This window comes from Rhipicephalus sanguineus, chromosome 4, assembly GCF_013339695.2.
Source record: "Rhipicephalus sanguineus isolate Rsan-2018 chromosome 4, BIME_Rsan_1.4, whole genome shotgun sequence".
Classification (NCBI taxonomy): domain Eukaryota; kingdom Metazoa; phylum Arthropoda; class Arachnida; order Ixodida; family Ixodidae; genus Rhipicephalus; species Rhipicephalus sanguineus.
In genome coordinates, this window is record NC_051179.1 from 45,041,730 (window position 1) to 45,067,764 (window position 26,035).

Consider the following 26,035-nt stretch of genomic DNA (forward strand, 5'->3'; position numbering starts at 1 on the left):
GTGGCACCGCCACTCGCCCCATTGAACCTAATGTAAACTCACGACCGAAAATTCGGACGCCCCGCTGTGCGCCGTTCGATTATTCGGACTCCGTTTGACTGACCGGATGCGTCGCCGTACGCCATGACACGCTGACAGCGACGTTAACAATACGTTTGCTAGGTTGCCAGCACTGATATGCTGCACTAGCTATGGATGGACGTCGGGCCATTGTCAAAATGCACGCAGAAATCGCCATTGCCGATCTCGAAGGCTATGTTTGGCGACACGTTTTTTTTTTGTTTTAGCCAGTCGAGCGGCCAAGCCAAGCCACCTACGGAGTCTGTTCGCTGTGGCGTTTGGCGTGTGTCAGCATGTCAGTGGTGTCAGTCAGTTGCTTCTGCGGCTAGGCCTGGTTCGTCTTGTTCTCTGTGTTCTCGTCTCTTGCGTGTTCCGTGGCGTGCTGAAATGGCTCCGACGCCACCCGTTGCTGCGCCGTCGGGAGTGAAGAAACGCGGCCAACGTGGGAGCTACAAGACGCTCACGATGGCGAAGAAAGCGGAGATAATTCGCCAGGTAGAAGGCGGCCGACCTCAGTCTGAAGTTGCTCGGGAATTTTCCGTTTCCAAGCAAACCGTCTCGGACTACCTCAAGCAGAAGGCTAAGATCCTGGAGGCAGCTGAGAAAGCGTCTGCGGGTACGCAAAAAAATTTCTGGGACGGCAGCCACCCGCAGCTTGAAGAGGCGCTGAACATGTGGTTGGGTGCCACGGTGGCTAGGAATATACCCGTGTCTGGCGATCTGCTCAGACAGAAAGCAGAGACGCTCGCCCTGCGCATGGATATTACCGGCTGCAGGTTCAGTGATGGCTGGTTGCGCAACTCTAAGAAAAGGTACGACCTGGCCTTCAAGCGAATGTGCGGCAAGAGTGGTTCCGTCGACCAAACGCTCGTGACCAACTACCGCGCCGACAAGCTGTGCGCACTGCTGCACCAGCATCCACCAGAAAACGTCTTTAATTGTGACGAGACTGGACTTTTCTATAAGATGCTGCCCGACAAGACGTTAGCTTTGTCTGGCGAACCCTGTCATGGGGGGAAGCATAGCAAGGAGCGTCTAACAGTTGTTGTAGGAGGCAACATGACGGGGACGAAGAAACTTCCACTCCTCGTAATAGGGAAATCAAAGAATCCGAGATGTTTTAAAGGCGTCAAATCACTCCCTGTGTGGTATGAAGCAAATTCGAAGGCGTGGATTACGCAAAACCTCTTCGAGCAGTACCTTCGCAAGCTCGACCGCCGGTACGAACAGCAAAATCGCAAGGTGCTGATGTTCGTCGACAACTGCGGTGCCCATGGGCATATCGACAACTTGAAGGCTATGACAGTTGAGTTTTTGCCGCCTAACACGACAAGCGTGTTGCAGCCCATGGACCAGGGCGTGATCAAAAACTTGAAAGTTCATTACCGGTCGCGCCTCCTGAATCGTATGCTGTTATGCGTCGACAGTAACAAAAACTACGTCGTTGATGTTCTGACGGCCATCAGCATGTTGTCCGATGCCTGGAAGTCAGTGACTCAGGAAACGATCCACAACTGCTTCCGCCACGCAGGATTTATGACTGGGATTGAGGACAGTGCCACAGACCAGAACCCCGCGGTTGAGTGTCCGCCTACCGCAGCAGCGGACATTTTGGACGACCTCCGTGCTAGCGGGGTCGATGTGGGGGCGGGTACGTTTGAAGAGTTCGCGAACATCGACAGTGCCGTTTTGCCTTGCGCAGAGTTGGACGATGACGAGATCGTCCGTCAGGTCTGTGAGCCGGCGCTGGCGGACAGTGACTCCGACGATGACGCGCCGCCCGCACCACAACCATCAAATGCGGACTTGGCGCAGGCCATATCGATGCTGTTGTCTGTCTACAGCGACGGCCAGACACTCGCAGAGGTACAGGCCGACGTGGTCGCGCGTAAGCGTGTGTGTGTGCAGACGCGCATAGACAGTTTTTTCGGGCGATCGGGCCAATAAAAGTGCTTTTTTTCGAGTGAATCCGTTTTTTCGGACTCCCGATTAATCGGACTTTTCAGCGGTTCCCGTCGAGTCCGAATAAACGGTCGGCGACTGTACCGCTACTTAATACAGTAAAAGCTCGTTAATTCGACTCTCGTTAATTCGGAAAATCGGTTAATTCGGACACTTCATCTGGTCCCTGTAAATATACGCATCACTCTATGAGACTGGGCGCTCGTTATTTCGGACAGATTTGACCGCAAATCGGATAATTCGGCGACTTTCGGGCCGCTGGCGAGGCTCGAAAACGAAAAAAGAACAATTCGGAACAAAAGTGAAGCTCAAACGCAGCATCGCCATGAACATCAATTATTGACTTGGCTTGGATTGAGACTGGTTGAACGCCTTTTTTTCGCGTGTGGGTTTTGTTGCTTTGTTCCCGCTGGTGTGCTGCATCGTTGATCGCCGATTTATTGAGGAAAGTTTCAGTACGGCTCCTTTAGCTTGATCGTTGCTGGTGCTTTTGTGCCGACTTCTCGTGCGACCGCACTCTCCGCCGATGGCAACGCCAGCGAAGCGGCCCAAGTAAGAAGCCAAGGACTTCACCACCAAAGTAGAAATTTTGCGTGCTCTGAATAACGGGCTCTCCCGACAAGAAGTGATGAAGAGTGATGAAAGGGGATCCTTCAATCGGCGGCAAGAAGCAAGGAACGAGTAACCGTACTTTTATCCCCCAACGTGACAGGAACAGAGCGCTTGCCGCTTCTCGTTATCGGAAAGGTTCAAAAGCCATGCTGCTTTAAGAACATCAACAATCTTCCCGTGGATTACCGTGCCAACCGAAAAGCGTGGATGACGGGTGAAACTTTTGTGGTACTGCAGACATCATGCGAGCTGCTGAGCACCTTGAGGGGCTCAGAAAAATTGTGTCCGCGCGAATTTCTGCTCGAAAACACAAGCATCCGCGATTACTTTGTTAAGTAAAGGTATGTTGAAAAAACTCGTGCATTTATTGTGTTTATTTTGACCATTCGATAATTCGGACATTCGGTTAATTCGGACATTTTTTCCGGTCCCTAGAAATCCGAATTAACGAGCTTTTACTGTATAATTAAACTTCTTTTACTTGAGCTTTGCTTTTCTTTAGTTTCAGACTGGAACAGACAAACAGGCGGGTAAAGGTTCCGGACCGTGAGGGAATAAGGTAGCACCTACTACCCACCCATTTTCTAAGCCCAAAAAGAGTTTGTAACAGCAAATCACTGCAAAAACAGCGCACGAACCTGTCTGGCGGGGAGTCCAGACCACCTTTGTCGTCATCGCCGCCTTCTGATGACTCCTCCTTTGGTGACGTCGGGGACGTGGCAGCCGAGGAGGACAGCTCAGGCTTCTTCTCTGCCGTCTCCGTCGCTTCCTCGGGCTTGGCTTCGCTGGTGGATGCGGCCTTGCTGTCGGCTTCCTTCGGCTCCTCCCCCTCGGTGGCCGACGCGGCAGGCGCTGCTGCCTCTACTTTCTCTTCTTCCTTGCCCCCTTGGGGTTCCTGGGGCTGCGGGGGCTGAGGTCGAGCCCCTTCAGGAAGGTCCACCTGGCAGTGGGGGGCCACCATTCGCTTGGCCGACAAGGAGAATCGCTCGAACTCGCATGGAGAGCTCAGGTAGAAGCCCTCCCCGTCCTTGGTGAACACGAGACTGCATATGCCACTGTATCGGGGCAGGGTGAGAAAAATGGCAAAAATTTAGTCATGTGTGCATGGTCGCGGGCAGCGACTAGTTACATATAATGCGTTGACACCGGCCCATTACTGCGTCAGGTAACCTCTAACTATAACTTGCTACTTTTTCATTTGAGTAACTTGTAAGTGAAATGGTGTCACTTATTATATAACGACAATGTTACTCCCTCACAATTGCTAAAACGTATATGGCTACATCCAATGAACAACGACGTCTTGTTTATAAAATAAAAAGCAAAAAAAAAAAAAAACCTGCCAGGCCTGCGTGGAAAGAACAGCACAGTCACAGCGAAAGCTGGAAGAGCAGTATTTCTAGAGCCCGTTATGAACTCTCTTGTGCCTACTAATACAAGAACACTAGCAACACACCCACTATGCCACAAATCATAATTTTTGTGAATTTGGGAAGCACCTACCACGATATTATTCGTCATTCTGTGGAGAAGCGAGGTACCATCTGTAAGGCAGTATGTGCTCTTTGTTGATGCGACGGTTCATGACGATGAAGAATTATGGCTGAGCGCTCTATAATGTGTTCGAAGGTTTAAATGACCTACTAGTTACGTAATTTGTGTTGTGTGACGCCCGGTCATTATTTAAGGGGGGACGTGCCCTTCGGAACGAACTTTTTTGTTTCTGGTTAGATCTTGATGAAAATTGGCACAAAGACTAAGAATGACCTCATAATGCTTCCATAAAAATTTCAAGATGATATCACGAAAACTTCCTGAGAAACAAATAATTTCATTACTGGACCTCGTGGAGCGGCTGGAGAGTTTAAAAAATGACATAAAAAGTTGGTAAACACTGTGTGCAGAGGCGAATGTATGCTGAAGGGGGCTGCGTTTTCAAAATAATTTTTTTGCAACACTAAAAATTGTCGTTCATGTTTTCTCCACTGATACTTCAATGAGCACATTTGCACTACAAACAAGAAACCCTACCAAAAATTTTTAAAAGGCTAAATTAAAAAAATAAGAACGCAGCCCCCTGAAGCACAGTTCAAGGAGCATTACAAAAAAAAAAAAAAAAAACGGAATCAAAATCTGTCAAGTAGTTGCGAAGATATCTGCTCCACGAGCTGAGCTACATGCCAAAAAAACGGTATTGAGAAAACGAGGTTCAAAGTTTTGTGTCACGTTTACATGCCTAATAGGCACCAGGGTTGTAGTCCTTAGTGTCCTTTGCTGTGCGGCGTCGCTTGGCCATCTGACCTTTAGCCTGATGAGCTTTCACAGCCTTTTTTTTCCGCATGGCATCTTTTTCGGCTGCTCTACGAAGTGCATGGCGTCCAGGTTGGAGACCAAGAGATGTGCATAGTTGGGTGTAGGCATGGAGGTTCCCAGCATTATACCTGCAGATTGCTTCACTGACAGCAGTTTCTGCAGCTATCAATGAGGCATGCTCTTCTTTGGGCAGAATCGACCAAATAATTGAGTGCAGGCTTTCGGCAGCATTTTGAGTTTTTTTGCCCTGGCACCGCTCAAGAAGCTGTGGGTCCGAAAGTCGCTGGTACACAGGCAGCAGGGCAGCAGCAACGTGTCGTCCCAGGTGGTACTTATGGGGTGGCTGTGGTTCACCTTTAGCTTCTGCAGCCCGGTGTCTGCACCAGCTATCAGGACCTGGTGGGCAAAGTTCGTGGTGTGGATCCTGGTCAGTCGAAGTGGTGTGGTAGAATGTAGCCATGACCGCTCGCTGCATATCCTCCACTTCATCATGCTGCCTAAGGGCTTGGCCATAATAGTCAGTCAGTTGCTTGATCAAACTTTGTGTAAGGCCACCTTTTCCGCCAATAGGTTGGTCTTTCTTGCTCTTTGTGACGATGGTCCGCAGGGCTGTGCCCATCCTCTTTTTAACATGATTGGTACAATCTTCTTTCTTCAGGGGTATAAAACCATAAGTCTGGTCCTGACACAGAGCTAAGAAAGTGCGGCTGTCGCCATCGCAAACGATGGTTGTGTAACGCAGGTCATTTTTTTTTAGTGAGCGCCGAAACAGTATGAGGGCTGCTTCGACTTCCATTTGGCTAGAGTTTGCCTCTGTGTTTTTCTGGCAAACATGCGCTTCCTTCCACTCACTGTAGCCATCGTCACTTTCTTTGGGGCCCACAGCACATCCATGACAGTAATTTGACAGGACAACACTGTCAAGCACTAGTCCGGTATAGAACTCAATGACCGTGCCCACGCCGATGTGGGACGCGTGGCCGTGTGTCATCCACGTCCCGTCGTACACCACTGTGACATTCTTGGTGGGTGTTCCCTCCATTTGGCTGTACACATCGCGAACGGCTGCAACAGCGTCGGAAAACACATTTGCTGCAGCTGCTGCGCCAGCAGGCCGAAATTTCCCCTTGAGATGCCTTTGAAAAGTCTTGTGGTGAATTTCCCTATGTGATACATTCATCACTGACCAAAAATCGCTGAGCGCAGCTGATCTCTTTCCAATCGTTTTTATAGCTTGCATGGCCCGAATATTCACTTCAAATGACTTGCTGCTTTCCATTCGCGGCGACGACCACGCATTTTTCGCGTCTGCGCTGCAAGCAGTGCAGGTGAGCACCATCTTTACTGCTAACCCGTGCTTAGTTCCGTGCTTCATCTTGAGTCCCGGCTCTTTGCACTGCGGGCACAGGGCACTGCCTAACAGACCATTCAGGGCCGCGCGTTGCACGAGGAAAAACTCATCTTCGTCTTCCGTTTCGATGTCACTCTCGTCCCCTTGGTCCATCAATGACATCTTGCGCTCCGTCGCAGACACTGCTCTTAGAGACTCCTGAACAGCCGCGGCGCGTTTGCGAGATGCCTCCGCTGACACGAAACGAGGCTCTAATCGGGCCCGAATCGTGCTACTGGTGGTGCTGGTAGACGACCTCGCATCCTCGCGCGAAGTGCTTGGCTGAGCATCCGCGATGTCTACATCCTCGCGCGAAGTGCTTGGCTGAGCATCCGCGATGTCTACATCCTCGCGCGAAGTGCTTAGCTGAGCATCCGCGATGTCTACATCCTCGCGTGAAGTGCTAGGCTTAGCATCCGCGATGTCTGCAGCTTGCGCGGAACGACGAACGGATGTTTCCTCCGACAGCACAAAGCACTGCTCCCACGGCATATCAACAGTTTCGCCGATGCTCGCGGACGATGCTCCGTGCGTGCTTGTGCTCGGCTGCGAGTCCTCGTCGTGCCACGCGCCGTCGTCGCTGCTCGCAGAAGTTGCCGGACTGAATTTCTTTTTCACGATCGGCGGCTTCGGCTTACGAGCACCAAATCGCTGCGCAGTCTTGTGTTTCTTCTTGAACTATTGCCGGTCCATGATCGCATGTGGGAACCGATCTCAAAACTGCGATGCGCCAAACTGGACAACAACGTTTTTCTCTCACGAGCGCCGGTCTTATCACAGGGCGATGCGATCTCGAAACCACGCCGCAACAAGTTGAAAACGCTCACAGTAAGCGGCCCGTCAGCACCGCCAGCGCATATATAGCAGACGACCTTTGCGCCGATTGCTACAAGCGACCGCACGGACGACCAATGCGGAGCCGCCATACAGTCACGTGACGTGCGTCGCCAATCGGAAACTGTCTTGGTACCTCTAAACTTTGGCTTGCTGTGCGCTTGCTCTTGCCTGGTTCAGCCAGCCGAGGCGGCAAATTTGAAACGGAAGAATCGCGCTATCCATAGAGACAAAGATGGCGGCGCTAGGTTACGCGGTTGCGGAGGTATCGCGGCTCGAAAAACGCCGTTTTTTCGCAATTTCCGTGAAATTCATCGCCACCCTAGCTTCGATAAAAAATTTTTACGTCATTTCTATGCCGTTTTCAGGGACGAAACTTCGAAATTAGATAGAAAAGGGGTCACAGAATGTGAAAATGAGATTTTCAAAAAATCGATTTTTTGGCCAAATTTCGCGATGCCAAAGCCGCGTCCCCCCTTAACTCTCCCACCACGCTTTATAACATACGTTAATGTGAGAAGGAGAGGGAGAGAGGGAATTAACTTTATTGAGACCCTGAGGAAATGATCATGGGAGCCTTATGGGCTTCCTTGGCAACCAATAGAAGTGCACTTGCAGGGGCGTAGCCAGGGGGGGGGGGTTAACCCCCCCCCCTCGAAATTTTTTCAGTTTTGCTGGCGTATATATACACGCGCACGAACATCCATAAAGTATGGTTGAACCCCCCCCCACCCCCCCCCCCCCCCCCCGAAAAAAATTTCTGGCTACGCCGCTGTGCACTTGTGAGCAACCCACTACAGTGGAACCTCGATTTTACGACTTTGAGGGGACCACGCAAAACCGTCGTATAATCCGGGCGTCGTATAATCGAAAAACTGAAAATATTGGCAGTGGTAGACAGCTTTGCCCAAAAAAGTCACAGTTTCGCCGCAAGGGCGAAGCAATGAATGCGATAGCAAGGAACTAATGCTATACGAAGTGAGGCTCGCCAATGGATACTCTCAGTTTGAACAGCGCTTCTGTTGCAAAGGCGGCCGAAGCAGCGAAGGAAACTAGCGTGCTTCAAGTGCCGAGCTGTGACACTTGATAGTTCGCGCTCATCTTCTGTTTGTTCGTTTAGCGGCGTCCCTGAGCTCGAGTGACATTCGTACGCGCCGTAACATGAGCGCGGACATCACGGCGAAAGCGTGAAACATTCCTCTACCCCTCGCCACGAAAACACCGCGCGAGCAGACAGCGGAAGGGCAAGCTTCTCCCATGCGCAAATATAAGAAGAAGCGAGCGAGCTCGCCGACGACTTTTAAATGCGCCCGTCGGGCTCCTAGTGCCACCTCGCTGGTAATGAAGAAACGCTTATTATCGCCTCCTGTCTCTGAGTCCGTCCAGCGCTAAATGGTGTGTATATAACGCTCGCCGTTAGCTACGTGGAGGATCTGCGTTTCGTGGCGTAGTGGATAGCGCCGCTCGCTGCGGAACAAGAGGTCCCTGGTTCGATTCCGCGCTTCGGAAGCATTTTTCTTAGTTATTTTTCTTTGGGGCCTTTATATATATATACATACGTATACATATACGGTGCATGACGGCGGCGACGGCGACGGCAAAATCCAGCCGAGACTGTCCATATAATTGCTATCGCAATAAAAGGGGGAGACCGCCTCAACAGCCCATGACACGACCCTGAGGTTCTCCAAGGATGATAGATTAAATTAGTTTTGAAAATGGCAGCTAATGGCAGCATTACTTTGTTAAATGAAGTGTGAGCGAGTCGTTATTCTTGACTTTAAAATATCGAATCCAACGCGCATCTTTCTCCCGATAAATCGAGCCTGAGAAGTGCCTGCACATGAAAACGAAACCGAAACCGCGTCGGCAACAGCCTCCCGTCAGAATAGTCAGACACAGTGTCATCGCCATCACATAATGGCGACGGAGCACGAGTTTGCGTAGGATACTTTCGTGCGTGACTGAGCTGTGCGCATCATATTTGTTCCCTTGTGAAGTCCCTTGTGTGATGTCCCGCTGTTATTATGAACGTCCATGTCAAGCGAAAGTTATTTTGCACTGTGAAAATAGCTGCGTCGCGTCCTTTAGCGTGCTCAAGGCCTGTGACTGCGAGTGCTGCAAACAAATGCAGGAGATCAGCTGGATGTCAACCACGAAAAGTTTCCACGGACCGAAAACGTGAAAATACCCAGATCTCAAAGATGTGCTTTACGGCCAGTTGGAGCTTTTCCGTGTACCAGATAGAGCTTGTCTAGGTAACGACTCTGGATACGCACGCGATCGAGGCATATCCTGAAGCGATCTTAAAAATCAGGGAAACTGAATCACAGAAGTGCATGAACTGCCTGGAAAATAAATTTTCCATTCTAAGAAGGCATACTGTCTCACTCTCTACTTTTCTAATCGACAACCTAGGGAAACTTAAGTTCTTATTTTGCACTTGAGAATATTTTTGTCGGCGTCCGATTCGAATAAAGGTGGTGTTTTTTCTCGGACGGAATTGAAAAGCCATTGTAAGATGCGGGAATGGCGTAAAATTGTGCCGTATAACCAAGGTTTTAAATACAATATTTCCATGGGGGTTTTGCCGGGACCAAACTGATTCGTCGTAAAATGCGGGTCGTCGGAAAACCGGGGGACGTATAATCGAGGTTCCACTGTACGCTATAAATCATCATAATTTTTATGAAGTAGGGAAGCAACCACTACGCAATTTTTCGTCATTCTGCGGAGAACCGTGGTACCCGCTTAACACCTGTAAGGCATTATGTGCACTTGGTTGATGCTGTGGCTAATGACGATGAAGAATTATGGCAGAGCCCTTTGTAATTGGTTGCAAGCATTCAACAACCAACTCGTTGCGTATTCGTATTGCGTGATGCCTGCTTGTTTATTTTACTCTTCTATCACACTACATTACATGTGTTAACGTGGTTCCTTCCCGACGTGAAGCTTCTATAGGGTCTTTTTGCAAAGCAGTTTCAAGCACCGGCATGGCTATGAGGTAGAACACTGGGCTCCCACGCAGAGGGCCCAGGTTCGAACCTCGTTCCATCCTGGATATTTTATTTTTATTTCGTTTTTTTCTTATTTCCCAGAATAGTGGTTACAAATGCTAGCGGCGGCGGACAATTACGGCCCCAAAAATGGCCCTTGTTGTGATCTCATAAAACAGCTTTCGCTGTAAAACAACAGAAGTGGATGATGCTGCTATACAGTTGCCGACCGTTTATTCGGACGCCGAAAATTCGGACATGCTCGTTTATTCGGACACCTTCGCGGCACCGCCACTCGTCCCATTGAAGTAATGTAAACTCACGACCGAAAATTCGGACGCCCCACAGCCCGCCGTTCGATTTTTCGGACTCCGGCTGGCTGATAGAGTGCGACGTTGAACGCCATAACAAGCTGTCAGCAATGTTTGCGATATTTTTACTAGGTTGCCAGCACTGAAATGTTGCACTGGCTATAACTGGAGGTCGTGCCAGTGTCAAAAAATCCACGCAGAAGTTACCGATCTCGAAGGCTATGTTTGTTGGCTACACGTAACAGTTGCCATTTGGCTTTAGCCAGTCACGTATCCATTGAACAGCTACCACGGCCAAACAGCAGGCCAAGCCAAGCCAAGCTTGGAATCGGCTCTGTGCGGCGTTTGAGGTACAGTGGCTAGAATAGGGAAGTGTGAAGACCGCGCCGCCTGCGCTGACGCTCTCCACCGATGCCTCGACCGGCGCTGTGTAGGTGGCGCTGGTTGTAGCTTACACGTCGCTCGTTCGGCTCGCTGCAGCGAAGCTGCCATGTCAAGGCTGATTTGTGGCGGATATGGTTTTTTGTTTGTGCCGTAAATTTACTACACTCTACTATATTGCTGGGCGTAAGTGTCTCATAAATAAATGGAAGTCGCGGCAGATATTATCAAACACTATAACCGTATGGTATGACTGTACGCACAGTATCATAAGTGAAGCTTTACATTCGCAAACATCGCGGCCAGCTAAGCTTGCCACTGCTTGTGATCATTCCTTGATGCTGAGAAATGTAACCGATTAACATTTTGAGGGGATTGCCATTTCACAAGGTTATACGCAACCTCAAGAAGCACGAAAAAATGCTACTATGACATTGATATTCATTTTCTTCATGTTGTTATACAGTATACTTAACATTTTGCATGAGATAGTTCTTAAGGATTTAATTATTCTTGAGTATTCACAGTGGAAATACATTTCAATTAACAACTGCACAGAAAATCGGAGAGCATTTCACTCATCTCACAGATTTTATTTAAAGTGGGAGGCATCAAAGTAGGGAAGAAAGCTAGCACACTACAGGGTGATGCACATAACATCGCTCTTCGAAGCTTGAGGTGCTTTTATCTTGCAGAACTTTTCTGTTTGTTTAGAGGTTTCGTGAAGAACTGAAGCCGTGTGAGAACAAAAAACTTGATTATATGTTGCGCGTCAGATCTTGCTTGTGCAAGTCGCACCCTACGGATGGTACGGTCTGCATTGAGTTAGGAAGTTCAACTATAGTGTCCCTTTGGAGCTTATTATAACTGAACCACAATGTGAATGTGTCCTCCAGTGCCTCCACAAATGAAAATAGTTCCGGTGACAGGTACGAAAGCCCTCCAACATCACAGAATGCTGTGAATGACGCAAGATCCTTATCTGCGTTCTCGAGGGATGTGAGCAGCTGCTCAAAACAGTCCCGGCATTTCGTTGCCATAACTTTCCTCCGTGCCACATAGCCGGCCAAATAGTACACCAGTCTTCCGTCACTGACTTGCACAGGATACACATGGTCAGAAAGGGGAGTCGATGCCTGTAGTAGACTTGAACATTCGTCCAGGTTTCCAGTGTCCAGTAAATTGTAGACCTGTATGGCCACTTTATCAGTTCCAACTAATGACGTAAGTATGTCACCTGCACAGTTGCCCGTGCCTGCTGCTTTTACCAAATTGTAAAAGCTAAGGGAATTCACGGCAGTAAGGAACTGGGTCGATGTGGGATGATCATTGCACGCGGATAACTGACGAATTATGCCGAATAGCTTTTCGATTGGATGTTGGCGATTGGAACGACAGCATTCTTTTCCAAAGGCTTGTCTGCTCTTGGTATATTACGCTGCCACTGATGGAACAAATGGTCGTCTTTCGGGACTCCAAGCAATGAATGCTTCTGCTTGCACGATTTCTACCCAGTTGAGCATCTGGGCACAAAACAGTGGCTCTGACGTCTGCTTGTGGCACACACCCCGCAAAAGACATAACGTAAACATGACAAGGCTGCCCGACCAGCAAATGCAGCACGAAAGAACAGCGTAAACATGCAAAAGAATCACGTTTGACCGGCGAGTTGCAGCGTTGAACAACGTGTTCAGCCTGAGAGCCTGACGTGTATACGACAGCGCGCGCCACCTAGCGGAAACATCGTAAGGCGGCTTCACTACCTCCCATTGCAGCCGCTTGGCGGTGATCACACTTCTAGTATTCTAGCCACTGTATTTGAGGCGAATGACAGCGCGTACGAGTACGACACGGATCCTAATTCGGACGAAGAGAGTACCTTTCTGACAACGGTAGAGTACGACAACAGATTACAGAAGCGCTGCAACATCAACTAGACCAACATCGTTTCCTTTTGGTGTGTGAGGGTTTGCGTTCTCATGTTTCTGTGGCTAGGCCTGATCTGCATCCCGAGCTTTGTGTCCTGCTCGTGCGAGGCCTGATCTGCTGAAATTGCTCCGACGCTGCCCGTTCCATGTGCGCCGTCGGAACTAAAGAAACGCGGCAACTACAAGGCCCTGACGATGGCAAAAAAAAGCGGCGATTATTTACCAGGTGGAAGTTGCTTGGGAGTTTTCGCCAAGTTGGGCGATGAGATCATCCGTCAGCTACACGAACCAGCACATGTGGACAGTGACTGACGTGATGACGCACCTCCCACACCACAGCCATCAAATGCGGATTTAGCGTAGGCTGTTGCAGTGCTATTGCCGACCCGCAGGGGTGGCCAAACATTGGCTGAAATACAGGCCGACTTGGTCGCGCGTAAGCGTACATGTGTACAGACGCGCACTAACAAGTTTTTTCCGGCCGCTGGGTCAATAAAAGTGCTTTTTTCTGGTGAATCCTATTTTTCGGACTCCCGATTATTCTGACTTTTCAGCGGTTCCCGCCGAGTCCAAATAAACGGTCGGCGACTGTATATATTTATCGCAGAAGGGCAACAATCTCTCCTTACGATGAACATAAATCTAAAAAAACATTTCGTTTGTGGTTGCGGCACTTCAATTACTGTTCTAGCATTAACGAAGAAATAACCAAGTTACTTTATTGGCAGTAACTGCAAGAAGTTAAAATTTCTTGAAACTCAACTTTAACAGGGCTACTTTTCTTCTCCGGGTAACTCTAACTGCAACACTACTGTTACTTTTTGCTGGTAGCATGGTTGCTGGTTAGCATGGCCATGATTGCATATACAGAAAGCAATAAGAAAACGGAAACAAGTGCATACTCAATGTGCACACAATGAGTGCTGAACCGAGAAGTAGGAGCCTCGCTTTCTGGTTTGACTGCTAGCAGTTCCTGTGGCAAAAATCTCGCGGCACTGCTGCTCTCTGCAGTTTAGATAGCACTATCAGCGCAACTCTAACAGTAACAGTAGCTTCTTTGAGAGAGCACTAGCAGCAAGGTAACCTTGGGTGTTCATGTATCTTCAGAAGCGAGCAGGCTTTACACGAACAATTTACAGTGTTCAGTAATTCAGGAAGGCAGATTAGTGACATACTGTTGTACACATGTACAAGATGCATTGAATCTGATGGGCCACTCTCTAGGGATGTGAAAATATTTCACTGCAATGAAAATTTTCTCGTCTCAAGCTTTAGATATCGTGGTGCTCTATCCTGAACAGTACAGGTAGATATGGGGGGAGGACAACAGGGTTATAGATGGGTCGCCAGCTCCGTGGCACAAACCTTAGAGTACTGCGCAAACAGCTCACGACGCAAGAATCATTGCAGACATGGTGCACTCACTTGATGTCCTCACGGCGCAGGCAAGCCTCGAGCATCTGGCGGCGCAGGTCGGGCAGCGAGTGAAGTGCCACCTCACCCAAGTTCGAGAGCACCGCCAGGCAGTACTCGGTGCGAGCAGGGTCACTGCGGCTCTGGAAGCGTGCTATGGCCGCCTTGCGCAGCCGAGCTCCCTCGTGCGCCGTCAGTTTTAGCTTACCAAAGGGCTTCAGGTTGGGCAGTGTGAAAACCTGCAGCAGCACAGACAACATAATGGTTGTTGGGGTTTTACGTCCCAAAACCACCATATGATTACGAGAGACGCCGTAGCGGAGAGCTCCGTAAATTTAGACCAGCTGGGGTTCTTTAGCGTGCATGTAAATCTAATCACACGGGCCTCTAGCATTTCGCCTCCATCGCAATACAGCCACAGCGGCTGGGATTCGATGCCATGACCTTCGGGGTCAGCAGTCGAGCACAACCACCTCTAAACCACAGCAGCGGGTCACACAGAGAACATGTGCGTGTCAAGAAGAAGCTGACGAATAATGAATAACGGCACAACTACAGCAGACTCTCAGTAAACGGAAATCTGTTAAGGGGGGACGTGGCTTTCGGTACCAACTTTCTTATTTCTTCATGGATTTTGATGAAAATTGGCACACTTATTTGAAATGTTGTTTTAATGCTACTGTAGAAATTTCATGAATATATCTTTACAACTTTTTGATGTACAATATATTTCACCTTCTGCTCTTGTTCCGAGTCTGACTCGCTTAAAAAATGTGATAGGAAACTCGTTCAAAGTGCTATGCATTCTAAGATGTCTGATTGCGGGCATGACATTCTTAGATTTTTTTATTTGCAACAAAATTTTTTTTAGTTTTCATTTTTCATGAGGTGACTGTGCAACAGGCATCGAGGCTTTGTGCAACTCGTCAAATAGCTAATTATCAAAAGGCCATACTGAAAAAGCAAGAATGTCACGCCCTGAACTGTGCTTCAAGGAATATAGAACAAAAACGGAACTGAAATAGACCCAGCGGTCAGTGAGAAATCAGCGGAACAAGCGAAGCAGGAAGCAAGAAAAGTCGTTTTGAGAAAACGGCTTTTAAAGTTGTACCAACGATATTACTTCATCAAAAGGCACTGGGGTCGTAATCTTTTGGGTCCTTCGTAATGTGCAGTTTCTTGAGTGCCCTGTCTTTAGCTTGAGGTGCCTTGCTTCTCTAAAACACAAGAAGATTGTGATCTTTGAGGTGTTTTATAAGGTTGGACCTCCTGCACATGTGGCCTTTTATCTGTTGTGCCTTTGTTTTCTTTTTTTTTCTTAAAATCCTTTTCTGATATACAAAGAACATGTAGCATGAATTTTAAACGAAGTTATGAAGTGGTGTAATAGACATGACAAAAAACAAGATATTGTAATGCAAGTAGGTCATGTACTATGATGATTTGCCAGCTTTCTTGTATTCATGCTCTCATTAACATAATTAACAGCCTTGATTGCAATTGATCATTGAATCATTTTTATAGGATACTAAGAGCGGCTCTCATCATGACAACCTATCCCTTCCTCCTAAATAACAGGCAGTTATGGCCAAGACATTGGTGGAATAGGAATTCCTTAGCAGTTTATTCAAGACACGAAGTGGGCAGATATGAATTCATCTCCCTGTTTCACTCGTCAAGTTAATTTGTAAACCTCGCCTGCGATGCGCTTCATCATTCACCCGGTCGCGGACACGGTTTTCTGCGTGGCTTTTATTTTTTCAGATGATTCATGAGCGCTTACGGCGATACCAAGCACGGCCCCAAGCGCGCCTAAATTGCATCACCAGTGCTTTATTTCACCACTAAGTGCTCGGCCGCATAGTCCGGGAAGTCTGCACGCGATGTGCTGGGTGGCAGCATTCGGTGACGATGCGCAATATGCCTAGGTGCGGCGACGAAAAATATGCGCACAACGTGTTTGGCCTCGCATTTCGGGACGCCGACGGGCGCCCGCTGCGCGACGAGCTTGGCCGTGGGGTCCGCTGCCGATGCGTAAAATGACCATCCGCTATACCGAGGAGCCGGCGGGGGAAGCGCTTCGTTCCTTGCGAAGAAGCACACTGCCGCGAGTCCGCTAACGCGTTGTTCTTGCCCGCAAAGTTCGAGGTTCGTCTCGCGTGCCGACGCCGTGAGCGGAGTTAGGCCTAGTGACGACTCCGAGCAGTAGACGCGCTGGCCGCGGTGCCCGATGTAGTTAGGCCTAGTGACGACTCCGAGCAGTAGACGCGCTGGCCGCGGTGCCCGATGTTTCAAAGTACGTAATGCGTGGTCGCGAGTACAAAGAGTCGTCCTGCGATCATCTTCGTCACGACGTCCGAAGTGCGCATAAGCAGAACCTCCAACCACGGATCGGACGAGTCAAAGCTAGAGAGTCGGTCCGCGACGCGCGTTTGCGATGTTCGCTACGAGTGCGGCGCGCCGTCGTAATCCCACCGAGCTTCCGCTAGTAGCTCCAAACTAAAACGTAGTTCTTGTTCAAAGTTATCGTCGAGCCGTGAACACAGAGCGATTGCGAATACGCCACGAAGTAGCGCGACTTTCGACAGCCGTGAGCTCGAGACGCACGAGCTGCAGATGACGATCTCCCGGAGCGAGCATCGGACCAATGGCGAGGCGCGCTGGGGCAACATGGCGGACACGGCCAATCGGAGGGCTCGAAAGGACCTTCGAACATTTGCTTTTTATGCGCTTGTTTTCGAAGGGAGGAGCCAGCTGAGGCGGGGAATTTAAAGACGGAGAAATGCGCTTTCCGATGAGCCCAAGATATCGGCGCCCGGTGGCGTCGTTGCGGAGCTATGATTTTTTGAAAATCAGTGTTTTTTTGCGATTTCCCCAATAATTTTCGCCACCTCAGCAGGCGCAACAATTTTTTTATATCACTTCTACGCGGTTTTCGGTGAAGATATTTTGGAATCGGATATAAAAAGGGCTACAGAAACTGAAAATGTGATTTTCAAAAAATCGATTTTTTTGCCATTTTTCGCGATACGAAAGCCGCGTCCCCCCTTAAGCAGGATTGCTGCTTAAACGGAACAGCTGCCTCTAGTGTTAATGATTTCATACTTCAATTGTGCACCCATGTTTCATCTCTCAGTAGATGGAACTCTTGTGGCTGGCACTTTAGCAATGGCCACACCATGATGTGGGGCTAGGAAGGGTAGAGTACGCAAATAAGGTCTCTTCTTCATTGACTGGATGAGCTCAATTTGCAGCAACGTAATCTGCATTTACGTGCAAGGCAGTAAAGTGTTTGCCAATGCCCACTCTAAGACACAGCAAAATATGCGTATTCAGTGGAAGTCTGCTAGCTTTGTGCCAAACAGCACAAAATGCAGCAGCCAATCAAGTATAACGATCAGGAACCTATCAAAAAGAGGGTTGCAACACCAATCACACCTGCACCAGAACGTTACCTTCAGCTGTTCCTCAGAGCAGATGAGTACCCTCTGCGGTGGCACCAGGCCCTTGGGCTCCTCCTCAAATGGGTCCGCAATGGGGTAGCCACGAGCGTCAATGATGTGAATGGATATCACGGGGGCCTTGTGCTTCAGGTGGATCTCCTTGCCTGCACAAGAAAGCCAACCAAGCACGTGCTTGGTTAACATCTCTGCCTTCCCCCTTTGTTTCTCTCTCTCTCCGATAAGCACCGAAGTGAAATCTACACATGTTGAAGTACACCTACTTTGCACACTAAATCTCAGAGGGAAAGGACTTGGAACAGTCAGTGCAGGTTCCCACTGAAGCACCTGGTTTTTCCCAAAAAACAGCACTTTGAGTGAACATTTCCATACTTGCAGCACCTTGCATTTCCCACAATGTGGTATTGGGCACCACCTCTCGTGCATTCGGTAAATGACAGTGGTTGCCCCCTCCCAGAGATTCTGCTGCAAACATTTTAAGTCTTTCTATTTTTGCGTGCGATTAGCGCAATGCAAGAGGCCCCAGACAGGATGACGCAACACAAACCAGCGCAAAGGCCAAATCGAGCTTCAATTAAAATTTTGTTCCAGACAGACATCACGGAGGCACACGACATATGCAATGGCTTCAGACAAGAAGGCTTCACAAACTACTGCGAACACGCAGTACACCTTGCTTTCATCAAACAAAAGAAGCGTTTTATGAGGGCTTACCGAGGGTGCACTGAACTGGATCAGAGTCCCGCTTGTCACTGGGGGGGAAGGCAAGGGTGTAAACAAAGATGGCACCAGAGTTGGTGCCTGCCCAGAGGGTTGGTGTCGTCGCTGCATCTGAAACGAAAGAATGAGACAGCGCTGCTAAGAACTCGACGTCTGCAAGTGTTCCAACATACAAACAGAAATTCCAACAGTGAATGTTCAAAAATTCAATTTGAAAGTCGGATATTTACCATATGGTCCTACAAATATTTCGCATTTTTCTGAAGCATCGACTAATAACTGCTTCAAGCTGAATTCAGATGATGCATTCTGTGACTAGATCTTCATTCTTTCTGTGCGTAATTGGCTTCAACAACGCTGCTCCGTTGTTATTGCAACGAAAGATGAAAACAGAAATTTCAATGGTTGCATTATTACAAAGTTACTCCTAAAGAAAAGGAGCTCAGAGCATGTTGGAATACTGAATTTTTTCCCACATACAACTCCCGCAAAAAATAAAAAAACTATAGAGCTAAAGTCAAATTGAAAAACACAAATTCCGGTGTTCAAAGGTCGCTTCGCGGCAGCGCTTCACGGCTATGCAACGAAACTAGCTTCATGGCAATCATTTTTAGAAAATTTTGTGCGAATCCTTGTTGAGGGTGCAGGTCACAGATGAGAAAATATACAGTGAAATCTCGGTATAACGAACTTCAGGGGACCGCGGAAAAATGTTTGTTATTATGAAAGGTCGTTACGGTGAAAGCCCCAAAATTTACCGTAACAATAGAATTTCAGTAACGCAAACGTCCTACCTTTGCAACGGTACGACTTTGAACTCGTTTCTCACAACAATGCACACGTGAACGTCAGACAAGGCAAGTTTATTTGAAATAGTCCGTGATCGTTTTTTGACATGTGCAGCACAAACTCTGCGTCACGAACGATTCTAGACCGTCCGCATTTTCGTTCCGCCTACGTTTGAAGGTCTCGTAGAAAACATCGCTTGTCGCCCGGAAGTGAGCATAACGATATCCGGCAACATGGCAGCATCTCTGACCCTCGCTTCGGTTGCAATTTGCTCGTGATGCTTCCAATCGGCGCGTACTTCAAGGAATGCAAGTTATAGATTACCTTCTTTACAGCCCCACCTCACGCGGAGAGCGAGGCAGCGGCTGTATTTTGTCGTTAATTTTGATCGATGGTTCGTTTTGATGTTTCCGTGGTAGCTTGCTGCAGTGTCAACATCGTCGTCGTGTGAGGTAGCCCTTCTCTCTGCGAAGCAACGATGTGAGGCACTGCGGCTTTTCTTAAACGTTCTACGACAGCAAGAGGAAACGTTGTCGAGATGCGCCTCGTGGACTAACCCCAACATAACGCAGTTTGCAAAGTGCGACGTAGCGTAGGCAGCTTACGCTTCCGGGCGCCCCATGGGATCACAGCAGATACTACTGTCGCGGTTAAACATAAGATTGCGAAAACAGAATGTCATGAAACGCTTTTATGGCATCCTTATCTCAAACAAGACAATAATAAATATGGCATGTTGTCATTTATCTACTCTGTAATTCTTTTTCGTAATTTGCCTGCGTGCACGCAATAGTTTTCAATCGAGCAACCGTGACACTTTGTCGCGAACATGTGGGTGCTCCCATCGCGACAGCGCGACGGAGCCCTTTCGTCGCAGTCGCCTTCACTCGAAAGTCGCGTGCAATGCATGCGGTTGGGCCTTCACATAACCTGATGCGTTGTCGCCTCCGCAACGGAGGGGAAAAAAAATCACAGCATATCCACGGAGTGAATGATGATGAGTGGGCGAAGCTGCGGAGGTTCATCGGTAAACCGTGAATCTTCCGTGAATTCTGCCCAGTACATCATCACCGACGTGAGATAGGGCGCGTTTATACTAAAGGTTCGATGAGTTATGACGACTTGCAGCTCCCTTTAATTTTACATGTACGCTGTGATTTTTCATTGTTTAGAAGACCGTTGCTTTAGAAAACATCTGGCGTCTTTCGTTAAGCAGCTGGCATCTTTTCGTTTTGCTTTAGAAACATCTGGCGTTCTTTCGTTTTGCTCTTACAAAACATCTGGCGTCTTTCGTTGGTTTATTTCATCAATCAACGGCGTTTTGAACAAAATTTTTATTGTTTAATCACACACAGGAGAAATCTCACCAGGCACTACCTTGGAGGTAAACAATGGCTGCTAATGGGAATGGGAGACAGAAGAAGTCGGCTTTTAGCTAACACACACTTCTACTTCTACTAACGTTTCCTACTGGAACATGCCAATGGCTGCTAATGGGGAATGAGAGACAGAAGAATTCGTCTTTTAGATAACGCGCACGCTGCGAATTTTTTATTGTTCAACAACGCACAGGAGAAATCTCCCACCGGCACCACCTTGGAGGTCAAGATCTGGTACTAGCGTTACGACTGGTTACGCACTACTACGACTACGAGGGACGAACGGGTGCCGCCTTAAGGAGCTTCGCCCCTAAAAAGAAAAGTTCTCCGCCCGCGTCTTTCTCCTCCCGCGCCATCTCAGGTTTTTGCGGGAGGGCGTCCGTTCTTCGCGCTGCGTCGTCTGCTACCTTACAGCTCCGACTGCCATGACCGATACATTGAAATCTAAGAATCCTCGCATTTCGGGATATAAATTCGTAGTACTGAGGTGTTGTTATGATTACACGGGAATTAAATAACGATCGTTATTCTGAAATGTTCGTTATTCTGAAGTTCGTAGTAGTGAAATATTTTTACATTGAAACTATAAGCAGTCGGCACGGGATTTCTTAAAAGTTCGTTAATTTGAAATGTTCGTTAATGTGGTGTTCGTTGTAACGAGGTTTGACTGTAGTACATATACGCGAAGTACAGTGTGAAATGGGACAGACATGAGAAAGAGGGAGAGCACAGGCATTTCCTTCTTTACTTTTTTTGAGGAATTTCTTGCAGAGTGCCTACGGTAATCTACAGGGCAATTCCCAAACTTTTGTCGGACCTAACAGCTTCAAAAATTTAATTCTGAATTGGTCTACGTGTAGCTCACAACCACACCACCAATAACATCCCCTACAAATAACAGCAGGGGGTGAAAAGAATGGAAGAAAGAAAAGCTGGAAACAACAGGTCGTGGCAACCACGGACTCACTGTGAAGGATGAAGCTGCTCGAGAAGCACAGACACCGGACCATGGATGAAAGGGCGTCGTCCGTGGAGCGCGCTTCCACCTGGCGCTCGACGGGCTTGGCCTCCGAGAGGGGTGAGCCGGGGTCGATGGCGGACTCATTGTGTCGAGATGCAGGGCTGGCCACCGCAGAAGACGTGCTGCCTTCTTCCTCTCCTCTCCTGCGAAACGTCTCGTGCGTTTCACTAAAACGCAACACTGACTGCGCCCACAGAACTGCCCCACTTTTGTAAAACCCTTCTTACAAGTTAACCTACTTCAGCAAAATTTCTCAAGATTGTGAGACCAGCGCACAAAACAAATTTGAGTGACAATGCCACATCGCTGACGCACCCATCTACGTTTTCTAAACACACTATCGTACGCAACGTACAGTGGTCAAGGAGTGCAATGCAACAACTAAGTGCTAAGTAATACACATACTTTCATCTCCATCGTCGTTTGAGTCATATTCGAGCAGCTTTGACACTTACGTCAGAGCGAACATTACCTTTAGTGGCCAGATTCGTAGCGGCATGATGCGGTTATCTCGAGCAACTATGCATACCATTTGTAGTCGAACCAACTTATAACGAACTCGAAAGTGACGCAAAAAGTGGTCGCTTTATCATTAGTTCGTTGTATATTGACTCGCCTTTAAAAACATGCGCTTAGCGGCCAAGCCGTTTTTTTTTTCTGTGCACTGGTGCACTTTAATAAAATGCACCCAACCCCTCTGGTGACAAGCTAAGCCTTTTCGCGACACCCGCTACGTGCTCACGAGTGAATTACCCGCCTTTGCTGTGAACTGACACCGTTTCACCGTAAGCGCAGTACTGTGGAGCCGATCATCCCTGGCTAGTTGCGTGCAGCGCGTCCCCTACTCGGCTCGCGGAGTCATTGCCAGGCCGCTTGCTGTATGCCGTATGCACGCGTTTGTACGCTCTTCGTGCCTGCTTCACTCCAGACCGTGCACGGGTGCGGCGAGTAGCCTGTTCGTTCAACGTGGCGAAAACAAGCATTTTGCAAGCAACGCGCACTCTACGTCTCCGCGATGCTCTCGCGGCCCTGCACGACGATGTGCGGCGCACTTGAGTTCTCACCTAGTCAAACACGCAGTATACGCTCGCTGTCAGTACATCGACGTTTCTCGGTGCCCGCGCCGCTCAACAACTGCGAGCTACTTCCGTTTCAACAAAGCGAGGCGCACTTTAAAGCGGTCTCGCACGACGCGGCGAACTTGCGAACGGCAGCATGGCGCGCTCGTGCCGCCGTCGATCCGCATAGTGTACGGCGTACGCCACACGCGCAGCCGAGCAGATATCTACAGATGACTGTGATATAAGGTTATCGACTATAAGTCATAACTGCAAGTTCATCGAAGGCTGCCACCTCGCCTTCGCTCTTTTCTGGTGCTTATCCACGAAGGCATCGCCGCAATCGCGTGGAAATCGTTATCACTGATCGACGGGTCTCTACAGTTACCGAAAAGACGGACGACCTTTTGCGGCACATTGTGGCGTCGACGAGTTTAGGGACGCAGTGAACCTTTATGCCTTCTTGCGTTCCAAGGGTTCATCGTAGGCGGTCGTAGCTGCAGAGAACAGCATCAGTAAAGGTTACCGTGCGAAAGCTGACCGAAAGGCTTCATGCTGCCTCCTTTTTTTTTCTCCTCACTGCCATTCTGCCACTGAAGAAAAGGCTCGAAAGTGAGCGGCCTCGCTCGCAGCGTCCAAAATTTGCGTGCGGTGCTCGCTGATCAGGGATATCTTAGTCGCGAGTAAACTGGAGCGGGGCCTGCGCGTGCGCGCGCCCCTCTCACGCTTTAGAAGGCCTGTTTTAACTTTTTTTTTTTCGCTTCGTATGCGCCATATTTTTACCGCGACCGTGTCTGAAGTGTTCGTTGTAAAAGTAGGAGGCTTTGAAAAATGTTCGCTATATGTGGACGCAGCTTCAATGTTTAGCATTGGAAAATTGTAAGTGCACCCAAATATGCTCGTTATAACCGATAGATCGTTATACGTGGGATCGTTATAAATGGGTTCGACTGTACTAAAAGTTCTCATGTCATATTTCAATTCGTGAGCACTGTAAATTGACCACACAGCCCTAATGGTCTAAGCCGATACAGATGTGATCACACTAAATTGTGTTAAACAAAATGCACTGCCAATGCAACAATCAATTTGACTGAACAATAAACAGATATAAAAGCCACTACTGTTATTCATCATGCTTCTCTACCCTACTGAACATTTTCACAGCACGTTAGGGGGAACCCTGCTCCTTAAAATTTTATTTTTAAAACAAAGGTTATTTTATGTTGAACATTCATGAGTGAAATTTCAGTGTGACATCGACTCACTTGCAAGTATTCAACATATCGTAAGTTTTGTTCAAATGGGTTTAGAACATCCGTTCTTGCTTTAGAACATATAGTTTGTATTCCAGATTTTTGTGATATGCTGGTTTAGTTTGTAACTCTCTCAGTTTAAGAAAAATTTCGCTCACCAAAAGCACGCCGAATGTTTTATGTTTTAAAAACCACCTATTGTACAGGAAAAATTAATGCATATTTGAAATTGGCACACACAGATACACGAATTCGGCAAGTTTTATAAAAATCGATCAAGAAATAAAAGACATTTTGAAGAGCTGGGTCTCCCCTTAGGCTCCCATGTTGATGCCAACTGAATTCGGAAATCACGACTTCGCTGATTACTAACTTGCACAGTAACGTGACGTGCAAGTGGACAGCCGAGAATCACGTGCACATTGTGTGCTGCGAAAGTGACGCACCTGGGCCTTCGGCTCTCCGGCGACTTGGTCATGGACTTGTCCTTGCGGCCCCTCTGGGAGCGGCCCTTGCGCAGACGACGGAACGACTCACGCAACGACTTCTTGAAGGACTTCCGGCGAGACATCATGTCACCCGATGCAGCCAGGTCTGTGCAAGCACAAAAAGAAATATTGAGGTGGGCATGAATACAGTTCAAACCCTATATTACGTATGACTACTGACTCTAGTAGAGCCATTGTATGTTAAGTGTGCATAAAGTCAGCCCAGGAAATATCATATATTCTTACATGTTTTCCATGTTTTCTTACTTAAGAAGGGACGCGGCTTTCGTATCGCGAAAAATGGCAAAAAAATCGATCTTTTAAAAATCACATTTTCAGTTTCTGTAGCCCTTTTTATATCAGATTCCAAAATATCTTCACCGAAAACCGCGTAGAAGTGCTATAAAAAAATTGTTGCGCCTGCTGAGGTGGCAAAAATTATTGGGGAAATCGCAAAAAAACACTGATTTTCAAAAAATCATAGCTCCGCAACGACGCCACCGGGCGCCGATATCTTGGGCTCATCTGAAAGCGCATTTCTCCGTCTTCAAATTCCCCGCCGCAGCTGGCTCCTCCCTTCGAAAACAAGCGCACAAAAAGCAAATGTTCGAAGGTCGTTTCGAGCCCTCTGATTGGCCGCGTCCGCCATGTTGCCCCAGCGCGCCTCGCCATTGGTCCGATGCTCGCTCCGGGAGATCGTCGTCTGCAGCTCGTGCGTCTCGAGCTCACGGCTGTCGAAAGTTGCGCTACTTCGTTGCGTGTTCGCAATCGCTCTGTGTTCACGGCTCGACGATAACTTTGAACAAGAACTACGTTTTAGTTTGGAGCTACTAGCGGAAGCTCGGTGGGATTACGATGGAGCACCGCACTCGTAGCGAACATCGCAAACGCGCGTCTCGGACCGACTCTCTAGTGTTGACTCGTCGGATCCGTGGTTGGAGGTTCTGCTTATGCGCACTTCGGACGTCGTGACGAAGATGATCGCAGGACGACTCTTTGTACTCGCGACCACGCATTACGTACTTTGAAACATCGGGCACCGCGGCCGGCGCGTCTACTGCTCGGAGTCGTCACTAGGCCTAACTCCACTCACGGCGTCGGCACGCGAAACGAACCTCGAACTTTGTGGGCAAGAGCAACGCGTTAGCGGACTCGCGGCAGTTTGCTTCTTCGCAAGGATCGAAGCGTTTCCCCCGCCGGCTTCTCGGTACAGCGGATGGTCATTTTAAGCATCAGCAGCGGACCCCACGGCCAAGCTCGTCGCGCAGCGGGCGCGCGTCGGCGTCCCGCAATCCAAGGCCAAACACATTGCGCGCCTATTTTTCGTCGCCACACCTAGGCATATTGCGCATCGTCACCGAATGCCGCCACCCAGCACATCGCGTGCCGACTTCCCGGACTATGCGGCCGAGCACTTATAGGTGAAATAAAGCACCCAATAAGTATCCTATAAAAATGATTCAATGATCAATTGCAATCAAGACTGTTAATTATGTTAATGAGAGCATAAATACAAGAAAGCTGGCAAATCATCATAGTACATGACTTACTTGCATTACAATATCTTGTTTTTTGTCATGTCTATTACACCACTTCATAACTTCGTTTAAAATTCATGCTACATGGTCTTTGTATATCAGAAAAGGATTTTAAGAAAAAA

General features: G+C 48.4%; 2 protein-coding genes across 2 annotated transcripts; one reads left to right on the top strand and one right to left on the bottom strand.

The window, feature by feature from the left end:
* Positions 1-447: 447 nt before the first annotated feature.
* On the top strand, positions 448-2,028 carry LOC119391170 (tigger transposable element-derived protein 4-like). Its single transcript, XM_037658845.2, has one exon. The coding sequence runs from the start codon at positions 448-450 to the stop codon at positions 2,005-2,007; it is 1,560 nt and encodes a 519-aa protein (XP_037514773.1). The 3' UTR covers positions 2,008-2,028.
* Positions 2,029-3,100: 1,072 nt separating this feature from the next.
* On the bottom strand, positions 3,101-24,510 carry LOC119391171 (lethal(2) giant larvae protein homolog 1-like). Its single transcript, XM_049415178.1, has 7 exons — positions 24,334-24,510; positions 21,520-21,716; positions 18,379-18,495; positions 17,659-17,810; positions 14,216-14,442; positions 3,273-3,689; positions 3,101-3,143 (listed from the first exon to the last, which is right to left on the bottom strand). The coding sequence occupies exons 1-7, from the start codon at positions 24,459-24,461 to the stop codon at positions 3,101-3,103; spliced, it is 1,281 nt and encodes a 426-aa protein (XP_049271135.1). The 5' UTR covers positions 24,462-24,510.
* Between the last annotated feature and the right edge of the window lie 1,525 nt (positions 24,511-26,035).